The sequence below is a fragment of the Mobula birostris genome, chromosome 1, assembly GCF_030028105.1.
Source record: "Mobula birostris isolate sMobBir1 chromosome 1, sMobBir1.hap1, whole genome shotgun sequence".
Taxonomy (NCBI): Eukaryota; Metazoa; Chordata; class Chondrichthyes; order Myliobatiformes; family Myliobatidae; genus Mobula; species Mobula birostris.
The window spans coordinates 219,678,871-219,699,465 of record NC_092370.1 but is presented as its reverse complement, the minus strand read 5'-3'; the positions used below and the strand labels follow the sequence as shown (position 1 = coordinate 219,699,465).

The window sequence follows — 20,595 nt, the reverse complement described above, 5'->3', positions numbered from 1 at the left end:
AAGATAATGAGAGGCATTGAGCATGCGGATAGTCAGAGGCTTTTACCCAGGGCTGAAATGGCTAGCACAAGGGGGCATAGGTTCAAGGTGCTTGGAAGTAGGTACAGAGGAGATGTCAGGGGTAAGTTTTTTTACTCAGAGAGTGGTGAGTGCGTGGAATGGGCTGCTGGCGGCAGTGGTGAAGGCGGAAATGATAGGGTCTTTTAAGAGACTCCTGGATGGCTACATGGAGCTTAGAAAAATAGAGGGCTGTGGGTAAAGCCTAGGTAGTTCTAAGGTAGGGACATTTTGGGCACAGCTTTGTGAGCCAATGGGCCTGTATTGTGCTGTAGGTTTTCCATGTTTCTATGTTAACGTTCTTGGTTGTTCACATTGGGCTAATGGCGAGGAAAACTGAACCAATGTTACAGATGGATTGGTCAGTCTGATCTGAAGGACTGAGTCCCAAAGGATGCAATGTGCCCCAGTAGAACATGCTTAAGTTGGGTTACAGACAGATAAGTCAAAGTGGGATGGAGAATTACTGTAAGCAAAAGCTAAAGAATAGAAAATGTATAATAAGAAATATTGGTGCTGAGCATGGTGAACAGTATATTGCTCAGTACACAGAGACAGAAGTGTCTAACTGACATGGTAAGAAGAACGAGGGCAGTATTTGAATGTGTACTTGATCTGCAGAATGTATCTTAAGTAAAGTTGGTAAAGCCATTTATACAAAGATTATGGCATTTTTTTTTAAAGCTGGAGATAAAATACATGGGCACCAAAAATTATGTTGAATTTTCATTATTAAACTGAAGATATGCTGAACTCATTGGGAAAACCAAATATATTACCAAGTAGTTGCAATGTAGACTCATAGAGCACTACAGCTCAGAAAAAGGGCCCCTGGCCCATCTAGTCTGTGCTGAACTATTATTCTGTCTAGTCCCATTGACTTGCACTTGGACCAAAGCCCTCCATACCCCTCCCGTAGATATGCTTATCCAACGGTCTTGTAAATGTTGAAATCAAACCCACATCTACCACTTCCACTGGAAGCTCATTCCACACTCTCGCAACCCTCTGAGTTTCACCACATTAAACACAAAAAGAAGCAGAAAGTTGTTTCAAAATGACAGAAACTGACATGTTTGTTCCTTTTTTGATGGCATATAATGCCCTTCCCCCACCACCTTAGAAGGAATCAACATTTTTCTAAATGTTGTACAACAAAAAAAGTTCTTCCTGTATCCTTTAATGAGTGCTCAGAAGCAATTCCTTCACATTTTCTGTTTTACAGTGACAGTAATTGATGTCCCTCAAATGTCGTCTGTTTTGCATTGGCCTGTGTCACCTGGTTTTTTTCACCACGAGTGCCTTCTTTCACTTCCTGACATGAACAAATTTGATACAAACTCAGGCTTTAACTTGATGGATACATTTACTTTTCCACTTGAGAACCTCAGTAATGATAGCCTAAAAAAAACAAATTTACCTCCATTTTTTATTTTCATATATTAAGGCTAGTTACAATATCCAACAGTGAAAATTGTAATGTACGTCCATAATTTGCATAGTTCATTACCGTCTTTTGTGCCTATGCACAAATGCTAGAGCTTCAGATCTCAATATACTTACTCGAGTTGCAAACCTACAGGAACTACTTTGCTTTCCAATTCATCTTTCAAATGGATTTACCTAACCAATCAAATTACTGTGTCACCACAGCCCATTTACTGCAGCAAAGAAAGTCACAAAGGAAAGCTCAGGCTAGAGTAGTGTTCTCCTGTCCATGTGGTATTAGTCTTGTAAATTATTTGTTTGCTCATTACTCAGCTTTGCTGTGATGTGTCAAGCAAGGTCTCTGGCCAAAAGAATGAGCAACAAAGCATCTTATGGGTTTTAAAAAGATGTGGAGCTTCAGTGCAATTTTTTTTATTCTGGATGAGTTTACGATTTAATTCTACCACCGCTTTCTACATCCCAGAATTAAGATTTTTTTCTTAAGCAGAGTTTGCCATTGTGGATATGCTGGTTATGAATTTACACTCGGAATTCTGTTTATTATTCGATGAAACTTGACAAGCACAGTACGATTATTCTCGGTAACACACACAAAATACTGGAGCTTCTCAGTAGGCCAGGCAGCATCTATGGAAGAGAGTAAACAGTCGATGTTTCAGGCCGAGACATGATTATTCTCAAACTGTTTTTGTCCTTCAGTGGCATCGCCTATTTCAGTTCCTGTAAACAAAAGGTGTAAAGTGTGACTGAGGTTTATAATTCAGGAATAGATTGAATGAACTAATTTTAATTGGACTGATAAGTAACAGTATTTAATGATCTTGTTTGTGTGACAATGTGAGCAGCAGTCCACAGAGGGAGAGGATAGTGATCCTAGGTTACATTACAAATAGACTACCTGGTCTTTTTCCACGTTATTGTGGGTATTCAACTACTTTTCAATCTCTGGTTTTAAAAAGGGGATGTATTTGAATCGTCCACAATTTCATCACGCACAATTGTTTTTCTATAATTACTGGAATACATCAAGATTGTCTGCTCTGTTGTCATGACAAAGTAACTAGCTGCACTACTCGACGAACTCAGCAAGTCAAGCAATATCCTGAATTCACACAGTTTATTTTAATACTCTAGATTCTGTCATATGCAGACTCCTGTGTCTACGAAGTGATAGAATGTCTGCAGAAATATGAAACAAAGTCACTTAACCTGTCTTGATGAAGGGTCTCAGCCCTACCCATCGACTGTATTCCCCTCAATGCTGCCCAACTTGCTGAGTTCCTCCAGTACTTTGTGTGATTTTGAAAGTACCTGCATTTTTTGGGGGATTAACCCTTCATGGAGATTGTTCAGTATGGATTCTATGGTATTTACTTCACACTTGTAAATTTCAGTAAATTATTAGAGTATATTTTGGAATTTCCTGATTGTACTTTGTGCTACTTCACAGACCAAGAAGAAACTAGTTTCAGTTCCTCATTTACTTACCTGTGATCTGAGCTGGGGCTGATGTTATGGTCCTCCGAATGGGAAAGTGAAAGAGCAGTCAGGTTGCAAACCTGGTCACCCTTTGTAGAAGTTCACATTTTGGATACAGAACTGCAATTGACAGTGCTGGTTTGATCATGTTTGCCACTTGCTACATGATAATTCAGTTCAGTCAATGTTTTCAGGAAGGAAGAATATGCATTATGACACATCATGTCAAGGACAATCTGCAATAAAGTAGCAGTCCCATGCAACCACTGCAATACGTGCTGCTCAGCAGGTGCATGAGTATGAGTCATTAGCTGTGGACTGTAATGCTAGCAATTTGGATTGCAGCAGCTCTTCAACAAATTTTCCAGCATAGTTTCCCTTGAATTTTGCCTTCCTTGTTCGATGCAGCGCAAGGAAAGACTGTTTAGATCTGCTCATCACATCTATCAGCACATATAATTGACACACTCTGCAGGTGGGAATTTTACAAAGGAAGATGAAAACATACAAAATAAAAACAGTAGAAGGAAATAGAGGGGGAGGGGGGAAATCCACTTTATTGATTGATGAATATAATTGTAAACATGCTGGATATGTTTTAACAATATAATATTCATTTTATTTTAGGATTTGTACAAGGAGCAGAAAACTCAGAAGTGGCCACATCCCAAAATGAAACTACAGATACTTCAAGAACTATTGTAACTGAAACTCCCACAGTGGAGGAACTCCGAAGACGGAGACAAGTATACTTTGAGAGGTTAGCAAACCATAAACTTGTACTGCTGCAGCTTTCAGTATGAGAAAGCAATTCTGAGACACTTCCTCATATTTACCCATTGAAGAGGACCCCTCTCTGGACCATCGGTCTCCAACTGCCTCCAGCACCATCGCCAGCAAGAGATGGAAGAAAGGACTGTTGGCTCACAAATAGAGAAAGCTTGGAGACAGTGCAAGAGGGAGGATAGGCAGGTGACAGAGAAGGAACGCACTCAGACTGATGGTTTGAGATGTGTCTATTTTAATGCAAGAAGCATCATGAACAAAGCGGATGAGCTTAGAGCGTGGATCAGTACTTGGAACTATGATGTTGTGACCATTATAGAGACTTGGATGGCTCAGGGGCAGGAATGGTTACTCAGAGTGCCAGGCTTTAGGTGTTTCAGAAAGGACAGGGAGGAAGGCAAAAGAGGTGGGGGCGAGGCATTGCTGATCAGAGATAGTGTCATGGCTGCAGAAAAGGAGGACGTCATGGAGGGATTGTCTACTGCATCTCTGTGGGTGTTTTTAAATAGGCCACCCAATAGTAATGGACATCAAGGAGCAGATAGGGCGACAGATTCTGGAAAGGTGTAATAATAACAGGGCTGTCATGGTGGGAGATTTTAATTTCCCAAATATTGATTGGCATCTCCCTAGAGCAAGGGGTTTAGATGGGGTAGAGTTTGCTAGGTGTGTTCAGGAAGGTTTCCTGACACAATATGTAGATAAGCCAACAAGAGGAGAAGCTTGGCATTGGGAAATGAACCTGGTCAGGTGTCAGGTCTCTCAGTGGGAGAGCATTTCAGAGATAGTGATCACAATTCTATCTCCTTTACCATAGCATTGGAGAGGAATAGGAACAGACAAGTCAGGAAAGCGTTTAATTGCAGTTAGGGGAAATATGAAGCTATCAGGCAGGAACTCAGAAGCATAAATTGGGAACATGTTCTCAGGGAAATGTACAGCAGAAATGTGGCAAATGTTCAGGGGATATTTGTGTGGCATTCTGCATAGGTACGTTCCAATGAGACAGGGAAAGGATGGTAGGGTACAGGAACCGTGGTGTACAAAGGCTGTTCAAAATCGAGTCAAGAAGAAACAAAAAGTTTATGAAAGGTTCAAAAAACTAGGTAATGATAGAGATCTAGAAGATTCTAAGGCTAGCAAGAAGGAGCTTAAGAATGAAATTAGGAAAGCCAGAAGGGGCCATGAGAAGGCCTTGGCAAGCAGGGTTAAGGAAAGCCCCAAGGCATTCTACAAGTATGTGAAGAGCAAGAGGATAAGACATGAGAGAATAGGACCAATCAAGCATGGCAGTGGAAAAGTGTGTATGGAACCGGAGGCGTTAGCGGAGATACTTAATGAATACTTTGCTTCAGTATTCACTACGGAAAAGAATCTTGGCAGTTGTAGAGATGAATTACAGAAGATTGAAAAGCCTGAGCTTATAGACATAAAGAATAAGGATGTGGCGGAGCTTTGGAAAGCATCAAGTTGGATAAGTTTTCGGGACCGGATGAAATGTACCCCAGATTACTATGGGAGGCAAGGGAGGATATTGCTGAGCCTCTGGCAATGATCTTTGCATTATCAATGGGGACGGGAGAGGTTCCAGAGGATTGGAGGGCTGCAGATATTGTTCCCTTATTCAAGAAAGGGAGTAGACATAGCCCAGGAAATTATAGGCCAATGAGTCTTACTTCAGTGGTTGGTAAGTTGATGGGGAAGATCCTGAGAGGCAGGATTTATGAACATTTGGAGAGGCATAATATGATTAGGAATAGTCAGCATGGCTTTGTCAAAGGCAGGTCGTGCCTTATAAGCCTGATTGAATAATTTTTTGAAGATGTGACTAAACACATTGATGAAAGTAGAGCAGTAGATGTAGTGTATATGGATTTCAGCAAGGCATTTGATAAGGTACCCCATGCAAGGCTTATTGAGAAAGTAAGGAGGCATGGGATCCAAGGGGACATTGCTTTGTGGATCCAGAATGGCTTGCCCACAGAAGGCAAAGAGTGGTTGTAGACAGGTCATATTCTGCATGGAGGTCGATGACCGGTGGTGTGCCTCAGGGCTGTTCTGGGACCCCTTCTCTACGTGATTTTTATAAATGACCTGGTTGAGGAAGTGGAGGGGTGGTTTGGTAATTTGCTGATTACACAAAAGTTGGAGGTGTTGTGGATAGTGTGGGAGGGCTGTCAGAGGTTACAGCGGGACATTGATAGGATGCAAAACTGGGCTGAGAAGTGGCAGGTGGAGTTCAACCCAGTTAAGTGTGAGGTGGTTCATTTTGGTAGGTCAAATATAATGGCAGAATATAGTACTAATGGTAAGACTTTTGGTAGTGTGGAGGATTTGAGGGAACTTGGGGTCCGAGTCCATAGTACACTCAAAGCTGCTGCGCAGGTTGACTCTGTGGTTGAGAAGGCATATGGTGTATTGGCCTTCATCAATCGTGGGAATGCGTTTAAGAGCCGAGAGGTAATGCTACAACTATGTAGGACCCTGGTCGGACCCCAGTTGGAGTACTCTGTTCAGTTCTGGTTACCTCACTACAGGAAGGATGTGGAAACTATAGAAAGAATGCAGAGGAAATTTACAAGGATGTTGCCTGGATTGGGGAGCATGCCTTATGAGAATAGGTTGAGTGAACTTGGCCTTTTCTCCTTGGAGTGACGGAAGATGAGAGGTGACCTGATAGAGGTGTATAAGATGATGAGAGGTGACCTGATAGAGGTGTATAAGATGATGAGAGGTACTGATCATGTGGATAGTCAGAGGCTTTTTCCCAGGGCTGAAACGGCTAACACGAGAGGGCAGTTTTAAGGTGCTTGGAAGTAGGTACAGAGGAGATGTCAGGGGTAAGTTTTTTACGCAGGGAGTGGTGAATGCATGGAATGGGCTGTGGGCAACAGTGGCGGAGGCGGATACGATAGGGTCTTCTAAGAGACTCCCGGATAGGTACATGGAGCTTAGAAAAATAGAGGGCTATGTGTAACCCGAGGTAATTTCTAAAATAAGGACATGTTCGACACAGCTTTGTGGGCCAAAGGCCCTGTATAGTGCTGTGGGTTTTCTAAGTTTCTTTGACTCTGGAGAACTCCCATCCACTATCATTAAACTTATAGTTCCCTTACCCCACACTGCTTGCTTCTACTCCTACCCAAGATCAACAAACTGGACTATTCAGAGAGGCCTCTTGTCTCTGCCCCACTGAACCCGTGTCTTCATACTTCGACTCCGTTCTATCTTCCTTCGCACCTACATCTGCAACCTCTCATGCCCTCGATCTCCTCAGTAACTTTCAATTCCCTGGCCCAGACTGCCTTATTTTCAGCATGCATGTTCAGTCCCTGTAGACTTCTGTCCCCCATCAAGAAGGCCTCAAAGCTTTCCACTTCTTTCTTGACAAAAGAACCAAGCAATTTCCCTCCACCAGCCCCCTCCCTTGCCTTACAGAACTGGTCGTCACCCACAACAACTTTTCCTTCGGCTCCTCCCGCTTTCTCCAAACTCGAGGAGTAGCCATGGGCACCCGTATGGGCCTCAGCTATGCCTGCCTTTTTGTTGGCTATGTAGTACAGTTCATGTTCAAAGCATGCCCCGGCAACACTCCCCAACTCTTCCACCACTACATTGATGACTGAATTGATGCTGCTTCATGCACCCATGCTGAGCTTGTCAATTTCATCAACTTCGTCTCTAACTTCCACCCTGTCCTTAAATTCACTTGGTGCATCTCTGACACTCCCTTCCCCTTCTTGATCTCTCTATCTCCATATCTGGAGACAAACTGTCTAAGTCTACTGTTTCCCATGGTTATCTTGACTATACCTCTTCCCACCATATCTCTTGTAAAAATGCTATTTCCTGTTCTGATTCCTTGGCCTCCACAACATATGTTCCCAGAATGAGGCTTTCCTTTCCAGGATATATGAGATGTCCTCCACTTTCAAAGAATGGGGTTTCCCTCCCTCCACTATTGATGCTGTCCTCACTTTATCTACTCCATTTCTCAAACATTCATGCCCACCCCATCTTCCCACTACCTTAACAGTGATAGAGTTCCTCTGGTCCCTACCAACCAACCCATGAGCCTCTGCAACTTCCTTGATCTTCAAAAGGGGATCCCACCACTAAACATATTTTTATCCACCCCCTGCCTCCACTTTCCACCTAGATCGTTCCCTCCACCATTGCCTTGTCCATTCGTCCCACCCCACTAATCTCCCTCCTGGCACTTATCCCTGGAAGCGGCCCAAGTGCTACACTTACCCAAACGCCTCTTCCATTCAGGGCACCAAACAGTCCTTCCAGGTGAGCCAACACTTCACCTGCGATTTGGCTGGGGTTGTCTGTTGCGTCCGGTGCTCCCGATGCAGTCTCCACTACATTGGTGAGACCCATCAGAAATTGTGGGGATCACTTTGTCGAGCACAACCGCTCCATCCAAGTGGAACTTCCTAGTGGCCAGTCATTTCAATTCTGATTCCTGATACAATATGTTGGTCTATGGCCTACTCTTGTGCCAAGATGAGGCCACACTAAAGATGCAGGAGCAACACCTTATATTCTGTCTAGGTAGTCTCCAAACTGATGGCATGATGATCGATTTTTCCTTTGCGTGAAAGAAACTTCCACCCCTCCCCCACTTCACTCCGATCTTTTACCTCTTCTCACCTGCCTATCACTATCCCCTGGATCTCTTCCTCCTTCCCCTTCTCCTATGGTCCACTCTCCTCTCCTATCAGATTCCTTCTTCTCCAGCCCCTTACCTTTCCCATCTACCTGGCTTCACCTATCACCTCTCACCTAGCCTCCTTCCCCTTCCCCCACCTTTTTATTCTGGCATCTTCCCCGTTCCTTTCCAGTCCTGATGAAAGGTCTCGACCTGAAATACCTACTGTTTCTTCATTTCCATGGCTGCTGCCTGATCTGCTGAGTTCCTCCAGCAGTTTGTGTGTTGCTTTGGATTTCCAGCTTCTGCAGCCTTTCTCAAGTTTATAACATACAGTATGATTTACCATCCGTAATAAAATACACAACTTTTATACTAGCAAGATTGATTTTCAAAAACCACTTCATCTCCTTTATCTCTCTTTAGGATGAAGAATTACAAAGATTCATAGCCTCTGAATGAATTTGTCTTTTTGTCTCGGTTTCAAGTAGCTAAACCTTTATTCTGACTTGTCAGAGATAGTAACTTTCTTCTACCCTACCAAGCCCTTTATAATCTTAGGTAGTTTGATGAGGTCTTCATTATTCTGAACTGTAGATGTGATGTACCCAGATCTACTGGTTCTCCTTAAAAAGGATAACCTGTTCATCACTATGTTAGTCTAATAAACCCATCACCCTCTCTCTACATCATCAGGGATGATTTCTTAAAAGTCCAAATAAGTATAGTAGAACTTCTTTATTATAAAGTGGCTAGAGTGTGAGAGTAAAGGCTGATTTATACTTGTGCGTCAAATGTACGCCGTAGGTACAGCGTAGCCATGAACCCTACGCTGTTCTCTACGCAAACCCTATGCCGTAGCCTAACACGCACCTCTCCCAAAATGTAACTACGCGTTGCTGCAACGCAGACCGAATCAACTGTGATTGGTCCGCTTGGTAGTATTGCACTTCCTCCTACACTGCAGTAGCTTAACATTGGATGACTGAAGGGCAGGGAAGGAAATCTGGCTGCAATGCTTTCCATAAAGATTTACAGACCTCCGAAATTATGGAGGACACATTTCGCTTTTACGAAAGACCTACATTACTACCTGTTTTCATTAACCGAAAGAGGATTTTCGCTTTTACGAAAAAAGACGCTCACTTTAAACTTGTTTACCCCAAGAAAGACTACCATGACCATGAAGCCTTGTGCAGGCAGGTGTGTGCGCATGCATGACGTGCCAATTTTTTTTCAACAAATCGATTTTGACTCAAAATTCTTGATTCTGTTAAGTGATATTACACTGTACATACAGAAAATTCACCCTCCTTCAGTTTCAGTCGCCATTGTTTGAGTTTCTTCATGTTGAGTTTTAACACGAAGAAACTCAACACAGTGGCATAGAAACCCCACCGTCAACTAGCGTTTTGGCGGTGAATTGCAGAGAGACGCAGACACACCAATGCACAATATAAATGCTCACAATGGAGTAGGCTACGGCGTAAGCTAGTACACACAAGTATAAATCAGCCTTAAAGGCAAATGCATCATTTTCGTCTCTAATAGATGGTCGAGCTCTAGTGAGCAATAAGTTGTGTGGAAGTATTCTTGGATCCCTTTGAAAACCCTTAAAAATTGTACCAAAATGAGTATCATATTTTATCCATGCTTACTCTGCCCTGCTTTTCCCACTCAGTTAACATTTTTATTTCTCTTTTATTCACTCTTCTTACTGTAATTTTGTATTGACCTTTCTATTGTCATCAAAATCATTTCTTACATCAAAGTTACTTGTATAGGTTGGTGATAACTAAGGCTCTCACTCTGACTCATCATTGGGAACAACCTGTCAGAATCATAGAATGGTTACTGTACAGAAACATTTTAGTAAATCCAAATCACCAGGTGTTTCCATAAAAACTAACCCATTACACACTAAAAGCTGTCTGCGAGTTTGTGACTTACCTACAGCTTTCAAGGAAGAACATCAATACTTAAGACTGTGTGGCTAAGCACAGCTCCAGTGCCCTGTTCAAGTTTGCTGTTGACACCACTGTCGTTGGCCGAATCAACCGTGGTGATAAATCAGCATCTAGGAGGGAGATTGAAAACTGTCTGAGTGGAGTCATAACAACAACCTGTCACTCAATGTCAGCAAGGCCAAAGAACTGATTATAGACTTCTGGAGGGGAAAACCAGAGGTCCATGAGCCAGTCCTCAATGGAGGATCACAGGTGGAGGGGGTTAGCAACTTTAAATTCCTAGGTGCTACTATTTCAGAGGACCTGTCTTGAGCCCATCGTGTAAGTCTGCTCCGCCATTTCATCATGGCTGATCCAATTCTCCTCTCAGCCCCAATCTTCTGCCTTCTCCCTGTCTCCCTCTGTATCCCTTCATGCCCTGACCAATCAAGAATACATCAACCTCTGCCTTAGATGTACATAAAGACTTGGCCTCCACAGCTGCCTGTGGCAAAGAATTCCACAGATTCACTACTCTCTGGGTAAAGAAATTCTTCATCTCCATTTCAGAAGGATGCCCCTCTATTCTGAGGCTGTGTCCTCTGGTCTTAGACTCCCCACCACAGGAAACATCATCTCCACATTCACTCTTATCAGGGCCTTGCACCAATCATAGGTTTCAATGAGGTCACCACTCAATCTTCCGAATTCCAGTGAATATAACCCCAGAGCCATTAAATACTCTTCATGACAAGCTATTCAATCCTGGAATCATTTTCGTGAAGCTCCTTTGAATCCTCTCCAGTTTCAGCACATTCTTTCCTATGATAAGGTGCCCAAGTACTCATAATACTCCCGTAATACATCCTTGTTTTTGATATTCTAGCCCTCTTGAAATGAATTCTAACATTGCATTTGCCTTCCTCACCACAACTCAACCTGAAAATTAACCTTTAGGGAATCCTGCACAAGGACTCTCAAGTTCCTTTGCACCTTCGTTTTTTTGTATTTTCTCTCCATTTAGAAATTGTAAACCCTTCCACTTCTTCTAACAAAGTCCATGACCATACACTTCCTGACACTGTATTCTGTCTGCCATTTCTTTGCCCATTCTCCAAATCTGTCTAACTCCTTCTGTAGTCTCTCTACTTCCTCAAAACTACCTGCTCCTCCACCTATCTTCATAATGTCTGCAACATTTGCAAGAGAACCATCAATTCCATCATCCAAACCATTGATATATAATGTAAAAAGAACTGGTCCCAAAACAGACCGCTGTGGAACACCACTAGTCACTGGCAGCCAGCCAGAAAAGGCTTCCCTTATTCCCGCTCTTTGCCACCTGCCAGTCAGCCACTGCTTTATCCATGCTAGAATCCTTCCTGTAACACCATGGGCTCATAGCTCATGTGTGCAACCTTGTCAAAGCCCTTCTGAAAATACAAGTACACTCATCAACCAATTGTCTATCCTGCTTGCTATTTCTTCAAAGGATTCCAACAGATTTGTCAGGCAAGATTTTCCCTTGAGGAAACCATGCTGACTACAGTCTATTTTATCATGTGCCTCCAAGTACTGTGAGACCACATACTTGATAATCTACTCTAACATCTTCCCAACCACTGAGGTCAGACTAACTGGCCTATAGGTTCCTTTCTTCTGCCTCTCTCCCCTCTTAAAGAGTGGAATGACATTTGCAATTTTCAAGTCTTCTGGAACCATTCCAGAATCTAGTGATTCTTGAAAGATCTAATGCCTCCACAATCTCTTCAGCCACCTCTTTCAGAACTTTGGGATGTACACCATCTGGTACAGGTGACTTATCTACCTTCAGACCTTTCAGTTTCCCAAGATCCTGCTCTCTAATTATGGCATCTTCACACACTTCATGACTCCTGACACCTGGAACTTCCACCATACTGCTAGTGTCTTCCACAGTGAAGACTGATGCAAAATACTTGTTCAGTTCATCTGCCATTTCATTGACCCCCTTACTACCTTTCCACCATCATTTTCCAGCAGTCCAATATCCACTCTTGCCTCTCTTTTACAAGTTATACATCTAAGGAAACTTCTGGTATCCTCTTTAATATTAAATGCTAGCTTACATTCATATTCCATCTTTATCTTCATAATTACTTTTTTAGTTGCCTTCTGTTGGTTTTTAAAAACTTCACAATCCTCTAACTTCCCACTAATTTTTGGTCTATTATATGCCCTTTCTTTGACTTTTATGTTGGCTTTGACTTCTCTTGTTAGCCGTCTTCTCTTGTCATTTTTCCTTTAGGAAACTACTTCTTCTTTGGGATGTATATATCGTGTGCCTTCCAAATTGCTTCCAGAAATTCCAGCCATAGCTGCTATGCCATCATCCCTGCCAATGTTCTTTTCCAATCAATTCTAACCAACTCCCCTCTCAAGCTTCTGTAGTTCCTTTTACTCCACTGTAATAGTGATACAACTGACTTTAGCTTCTCCTACTCAAATTTTAGGGGTGAGTTTGATCATATGGATCCCCTAAGCTCTCTAATCAATTCCAGTTCATTGCATAAGACTCAATCTAGAATAGCTGATCCCCTAGTTGGCTCAACCATGAGCTGCTCAAAAAAGCCATCTTGAAGGCATTCAGAAATTCTTGCTCCTGGGATTCAGCTCTAACCTGATTTTCCCAGTCTACCTGCGTATTGAAATACCCCATGACCATTGTAACATTGCCCTTTTGGGATGCATTGTCTATCTCCCGTTGTAATTTGTTGGCCACATTCTGTCTACTGTTTGAGAGTTTATATACAACTTCCAACAGGGTGTTTCTATCCTTGCAGTTCCTCAGTCCTATCCACAGTGGTTCAATACCTTCTGACCCTGTCACCTCTTTCTGATAATTTGACTTCATTCTTTACCAACAGAGCAACGCTGCCTCCTCTGCCTTCCTGCCTGTCCTTTCGATACAAATATGTATCTTTAGACATTAAGTTCCCTGCTATAATCGTCTTTCAGTGATGCCTACAACAACATACCTGCCAATCTGCAACTGTGCTGCAAGTTCATCTACCTTATTCTGTAAGCTGAAGCATTCAGATATAACACTTTCAGTCCTGTATTCACCCTTTTCAATTTTGTGCACCTTCTACACTGCAAATCATCATTTTTGCCCTGTCAAGCCTCTCCTCACTACACATTGCCTCCGTTTGCAAACCAGCAACCTCATCTTCAGCACTATTATCCGCTTTTCCTACGAATACTTCCTGCATTGAAAGATATACAGCTCAGGACACTAATCGCACCATGCTCAACCTTTTGATTCCTAACTCTGTCTGAGGTCTCACTAACCTCTCCACTAACTGTCCTGGCACTCTGCTTCCCATCCTTCTAAAACTCTAGTTTGAACCCCACCGTGCAGCATTAACAAACTTTCTCACTAGGATATTAATCCTCCTTCAGTTCAGGTGCAAACCATTCCTTCTGTACACATCCCACCTTCCCTGGAAGGAAGACCAGTGATTCCAAAATCTTCTGCACTCCCTCCTACACCAACTCCTTAGCCAAGTGTTAAACTGTATAATCTTCCTAGTTCTGGCCTCACTACCACATTGCATGGGTAGCACCCTGAGACCACAACCCTGGAGGTTCTGCCCTTTAACTTAGCAACTCCCTGAACTCCCTATGCACAACCTTGGCTATCGTGATGATGGTCGCTGCGCTTGCCCCTGCCTTCCTTTTACTTACTGTTGCTAACCAATCCCAAACTGCGATTGCTCGCTGGTCAAGATGCTATCAAGATATATATGACAAGGTAAAAGGCCGAGGGTTCGTCTCAAAACTTTGCAATTAGCATCTCGTTTCATTCATTGAATTGATTTTGGTTAATCTCTATTGGTAGGGTCTGAAAGAGATATAGTAGTCTGGGCAGTATATTCATTTTAATGGATTCAATCCTTGAACTGAGACTAAGAAAAGGAACTAGATTCCATCTTGTTATATCTTCGTTAATTTTTATATATATATATAGGCTGATAATTGCATTCTGATAATTTTGCCAAATCTTTTGGCATAATGATGCCCAAATATTTGACGGACTCTGTTTGCCATGCCCAAGGATATCTACTTTCAATTTCTCTTGGTGAGCTATAGTTATATTAAAGTAGTTGGGTTTTATCTATGTTGATCTTGAATCCTGATAATTGGCCATATTGTTCAAAGGATGCATCAATTTAGGTAAAGAGTATGTTGGTTGCCCTAGATAGATCAAAATGTCATCCGCGTAACAGGCCAATTTATGCTCTGTCCCTTTAATAGTAATTCCCCTGATATCTTAATTTTGTCTGATGTATTGAGCTAATGGTTCCAGATATAATGCAAGGAGTATTGGTGGCCATGCACAACCCTGTCTCGTGCCCCTTTCCAGGGTAAAACTATTAGATAAATATGGATTGATTTTAATCCTGGCAGTAGGATTGTCGTATAGTGCCTGTATAGTTTTAATAATTGTGTCATGTAAACCAAATCTATGTTATGGTTACTATTCTATAGATTTGTTGAGTTCATCCACGAGAAAATGAATCTCAGGCTTGTAAATGGTGACATATATGTACCTTAAAAATAAAATTAACTTTGAACTTTCACTGACTTGGATTGACCACAGGTCTCTTTGCGTAAATTTAAAGTGTGTAAACAGAAAATGAGAAAGCATTGTTTCCAGCACCCTGATCACATGAAAATTCTCTATCAGGCCATGTTTGTATGACCATGATATAAAAGTTATTATTAAATAAATAAAACCATTCCCCAAGAATTACAATTCGCATTTTGGAGTTCATTGTTTACACTCATGACTTCATGCACATTAAAATAATAATATTGTTCCCAATAATATATTGCGACAGAGAAAATTAGTGACATTTAGGCATAGCAAGTAAAATTACAATGCAATTACTGTTGGTTTGATTTTGCATATCTGTTGTTTCTTCCAGAAAAGAATTACAGCCGGAAAATTCAGATCATCCAGCAAAACAGAGTTCTGATGCACTAGAAGCAAATTCAGGTCCGTTTCCCAGTCTGGTCATGTTAATCTTATTGAATAAACAGTACTACGTCTAAAATGTGTATGTTTCCTTATATGCTGCCTAACCATAACTATGTGTTTTGTGTTGATCGTAATCCTTTCTAATAACATCCTGTGCACAAGCACTAAATCAGCACAGCTTTAGTTTTATTTCCTGTTCGGGGTAGGATGATTGTTTAAGTGATTCCCATCTCAAAGAATCTTCCATTCTTCATATTGCAGTGGTAGGTTGTATAAAATCTGATCTAATAGACGGGAAAAAAATTACTTATCTTTTTTTTGTAGAATTCTAATCCAATGTGTGGGTTAAAGGGAATGAATTGCATGGGGCCAGATTACTGAGAATACTACTTACTTACTTCTAAAGACATAGAAAGAAGCTATTCAGCCCATTCGGCTAATGCTAGTTCCCATCAGTTAGTGCTCCCTCTCCTTATTTTCCTTGCCCCTGCCACAACCTCTCTCCCACATACCCATCAACTGCCCTCTGATTTTATTTTGCTATTTGCCTACACAAAGCAGTAACTTAACGATAACCAAAGCAGCACACACAAAATGCTGGAGGAACTCAGCAGGCCAGGCAGCATCTATGGAAAAGAGTAAACAGCCGACGTTTCAGGCCGAGACCCTTCATCAGGGCAAACACGAGGAATTCTGCAGATGCTGGAAATTCAAGCAACACACATCAAAGTTGCTGGTGAATGCAGCAAGCCAGGCAGCATCTCTAGGAAGAGGTACAGTCGACGTTTCAGGCCGAGTCCCTTCGTCAGGACTAACTGAAAGAAGAGCTAGTAAGAGATTTGAAAGTGGGAGGGGGAGGGGGAGATCCAAAATGATAGGAGAAGACAGGAGGGGGAGCCAAGAACTGGACAGTTGATTGGCAAAAGGGATATGAGAGGATCATGGGACAGGAGGCCTAGGGAGAAAAAAGAGGGGGGGGGGAGCCCAGAGGATGGGTAAGGGGTATAGTGAGAGTGGCCACATATTTTAATTCCACGTCCCATTCCCATTCTGATATGTCTATCCAGGGCCTCCTCTGCTGTAAAGATGAAGCCACACTCAGGTTGGAAGAATAACACCTTATATTTCGTCTTGGTAGCCTCCAACCTGATGGCATGAACATCGACTTCTCTAACTTCCGCTAATGCCCCACCTCCCCCTCGTACCCCATCCGTTATTTATTTGTATACACACATTCTTTTTCTCTCTCTGTCCCTCTCAGAATACCCCTTGCCCATCCCCTGGGTTTTCCTCCCCTCCTCCTTTTCTTTCTCCTTGGACCTCCTGTCCCATGATCCTCTCATATCCCTTTTGCCAATCAACTGTCCAGCTCTTGGCTCCATCCCTCCCCCTCCTGTCTTCTCCTATCATTTTGGATCTCCCCCTCCCCCTCCCACTTTCAAATCTCTTACTAGCTCTTATTTCAGTTAGTCCTGACGAAGGGTCTCGGCCTGAAACGTCGACTGTACCTCTTCCTAGAGATGCTGCCTGGCCTGTTGCATTCACCAGCAACTTTGATGTGTGTCCCTTCATCAGGGACCTGTCTTGGCCCTAAATGTCAACTTTTACTCTGTTCCATAGATGCTGCCTGGCCTGCTGAGTTCCTCCAGCATTTTGTGTGCATTGTTTTGGATTTCCAGCATCTGCAGATTTTCTCGTATTTGTGACTTACGATAACCAGTTCCCTGCCAGCTCATCACAGGGAGATGCGGGTTGTTAGAGATAGCTTTGGTATTCAATCCAAGGCTACCTAATGGGATGAAAATATAAATACTCTCAATTAAAAGCAGTATCCTCATTAGAAAACCCAGGCAATCTTGAATAGCTAAGGGTTTATATTATGTTAGCTTTTTTAAGGGAAAGTATACAGAGTTGGTATCAATCAATCATAGTTTTAAGGAGAGGACTGCAAATATTGCCAATTATTTTAAAAATACAGAACCTGAAAAGAGTATTATTTTCTTGTGGGTATACTTCCTTCAATGAATTAAGACATGTAGAACCAACAAGTTCTTCTATCTTTCTTATCTATAGCTAACGTGACTGAAGGAGAATTGCCTCGAGCAGATGTGTTGAAACCACTGGAAACTGGTGCCAATAATAATTCAAAAGGGGAAGGAAGTTAATTTGAGAATAAATACATTAGTAACAACTGTACTCCCATTTCTGATCTGCGTGAATTGTACTCCTCTTGTACATCAGCCACATAGAAAAATATGCAGATGTTTTCAGAGACAGTAAAGATAATGTTCACTTGATGCTAATGCATTTTTTGTGGTTGTTGAATGGGATCATTTGCTGTACAGAACTACACGTTTTTGGTCTTCAATTGTAGCACCTTATCTGCTGAAAAACCTTCTTTATGCACATCCTAGTTAATTAAATTGCAGGGGAAGTGTGAAAATATTTTGCACCCATCGATAAGCATTTGTCTTTTGGAGAAAAAGGTAACTGGTCAAGCAGTTCATGGTTCAATTGTGCAACTGGACCTTGGAAGATAGAAAAATTGATAACGTTAAGTTCTTTGCTTTTTAAAACTATTATACATGTTTTATACCTTTTGCCTGGTACATTTCTGAAAATCATGTTCGTATAATTTTGGAGGTATCAAGAAATATGATATGCAGAAAATGCTTGTGGTTTGAGGTTTTATCAATATTGAAAGCTTTTTGGATTGTTTATATTTGGATATTGATCTTGTGCTGGCATTTAAATGCCTTTTAATTGCTCTAAAACAAATCACCTTCATGTTTACTGTGTTGTATTGAATTATGCAGGTTCTATTTATATGCTTGAATGTCTGTTTTGTCCATTTAACTTTGACGGTCAAGTCTGGGAACAAATGAAGAATGTGGAATTACAGCAGATAAGACAAACTGTTGTGGAATAATTTAATCTGATGCCCATTTGGACTTCTGTTAAATAGTGCAGCTTCCTATCAGGTTTTAGACTGTTATATCTGAATAGATGTGCCTCTCTGCTTATTTCTGGCATTGCTCTGTTTTCCTATGATTGCAAAAATATGAACTCAGATTTGTTATCCATTGAAATGTCATGGTACTTATATTACAATATTAACATACAAGGATCATGTGTTTGTCAACGTGGACCAAGATAACATAATATAACTAGTTGCAAATTGATCTTTGCAAATGAGAGCAGTTATTTCTCCATAGTCTGCAAAATGCTGTAGCTTAGTAGTTGATTACTAGGTCCAATGATAAGTGAATAAACAATGCTCAAGGAGGTTTTAAAATTGTATTCAATAAAACAGCTAACCTGGAATACTTGATCATGTAAATTCCTGGATTAGCATAAATTAATTCATTTATTAATCATAGATTGTACCTTCAGCCTGATGTACACTTGACTGCAAACTAAACTACTCTTAAAGCTCGTGGAGCAGCTAAAGTGAGCAATGAATATTGCTTAGTTTTGTTGCCTATGTTCTCGGAATAATTCTGGTTAACTTGTAAAATATTTTTTTTGTTGAAAGTAACAACATAACTTTAAAAAGTGCAAAGTATTTGTTACTTTCCCTCATTGCTATATCTTAGTCCAAAAATTTGAACTTGATAGAATAGGGTTTATTAGGCACTGTCAGTCACTCATCACCATTGTGTCAGTAACATTCCTCTCTGTTCTGGACTAAAGAGTATTATAAAGTGGTTATTGTGACATAGCAGTGGTTGGTGTCAGGATGGCAGGATGAAAGAGTAGAATTAACTGACTTTTATTATTTAAGTAGAAAGCACACCTTTTTAAGCAAGAGCATTTGGTAATGGATAAAAAAGGTGATTTTGTTTTAATGTCATCCCATTGCCATCCTTCATCATGCATCATAAGGATTTGTTTGTAGGAATCCCATTCTCGCCTTGACTGAGATCAATTTATTCCTTGAAGTCCAGGAATACAGCATGAATATTTAATGCCTTTCAGCATATCAAGCCTTGTGCTAAGACATTGATTTCTAAAATGAAAAAAGAATGCCACAGATCTTATTTTTAAAATCCAGCCATTGCTCTATAGCTTATTTGAAGAGACTTCCACAGCTCCAGCTCAAATTTTAAGGTTCTCTCTCAACTAATTTATAAAGTCTGTTCATAATCTATTAAATCTTACTTCAACTATCTTAAACCTGAATGTGAGAAATGCAGAAGGGTCAGTTTCAGTTGTTTGGAAATACTTACTGTATCCCTGTTGGCTGGAGAGTGGTACAACATTCGTCCCTCTTTATACTTGTAGTATCCAAATACGCTTTCTACAACTGATTACTGGCTTGACCTTCCGTGCTGTTAATTGGCCTTGATGTAGGAGTGGCCAGTTGACAACATCTAGGCTCATGTGAAGAGTAGTCTCTTGTGCAATGAAGCAGGATGTTCAATGTCTGAGAGCGTTATCAGTTATAATCGGTGTTTTTGAGAGGGAGGCTTGAATGGGAAGTGAGAAACAGAACTTGCTGGTGTTTTGGTTTCAGTGTGTTTTTAACAGTCTTCTTAGAATCACTAGCATTACGTGAAACAACTATAATTTCAATATTATTTTCTTTCTACATTTTTTTAAATGGAAATGAGTCATGAAACAGTTGCAGTGCCTCTGTTAGTTATGTGTGCTGAAATTTGGACTTCAATTTCTCCAAGTTCGCAGAGTTATCTGTAGAATCAAATTGCTATTTCAATGCAGGTTTTTTTTTTAAAGATTAAGGCAAAATGGTAAAGAATGTTAAATGAAATAATATCTTGCTGCCTTGTTTTATTTTGGCAAGGAGACAGGATGACAAAATATGGTTATCTGTGTTTTGCAAAGCTTTTTTTTCCATGTGCACACTGGAGATGAAGATTTGTTAGTCTCTAAATAGTATTCTTATGGCTATGTATCCAATAAAACTACATTCTGGTTTCGGAATTACGTGTCTGTCTTGATATTATGTCGTCAGTTCCTGAATGAGTCATGTTCAGTCAACACAGGGGCCGTGTTTACGTAATGAACTGATAAGCATAATGGGTATACATTCATGTTTAAAATGATAAAATGTGAAATTCTGTCTTAAAGATAACAGGATGTCTGTACGTCAACTGTCTGGAATTTGGTGACAATTTCCAGTACAGCTGTAAACAACAGATTTTTCAGAAATATTTTGTCACACCAATGATAGTTTA

General features: G+C 41.1%; 1 protein-coding gene and 1 long non-coding RNA gene across 2 annotated transcripts in view; one reads left to right on the top strand and one right to left on the bottom strand.

Moving 5' to 3' along the window:
• wdr89 (WD repeat domain 89) overlaps positions 1 to 20,595 on the top strand; it is a 195,736-nt gene that overhangs the window by 71,618 nt on the left and 103,523 nt on the right. Inside the window, exons 9-10 of the mRNA XM_072271596.1 lie at positions 3,613 to 3,745; positions 15,345 to 15,415. Coding sequence (XP_072127697.1) covers positions 3,613 to 3,745; positions 15,345 to 15,415 — 204 coding nt within the window. The remainder of the gene's footprint in view (positions 1 to 3,612; positions 3,746 to 15,344; positions 15,416 to 20,595) is intronic.
• Positions 1,210 to 19,814, bottom strand: LOC140204798 (uncharacterized). The gene is made up of 3 exons (XR_011887709.1): positions 19,627 to 19,814; positions 10,379 to 10,505; positions 1,210 to 2,226 (listed from the first exon to the last, which is right to left on the bottom strand). It is a non-coding gene; the product is annotated as an uncharacterized lncRNA (long non-coding RNA).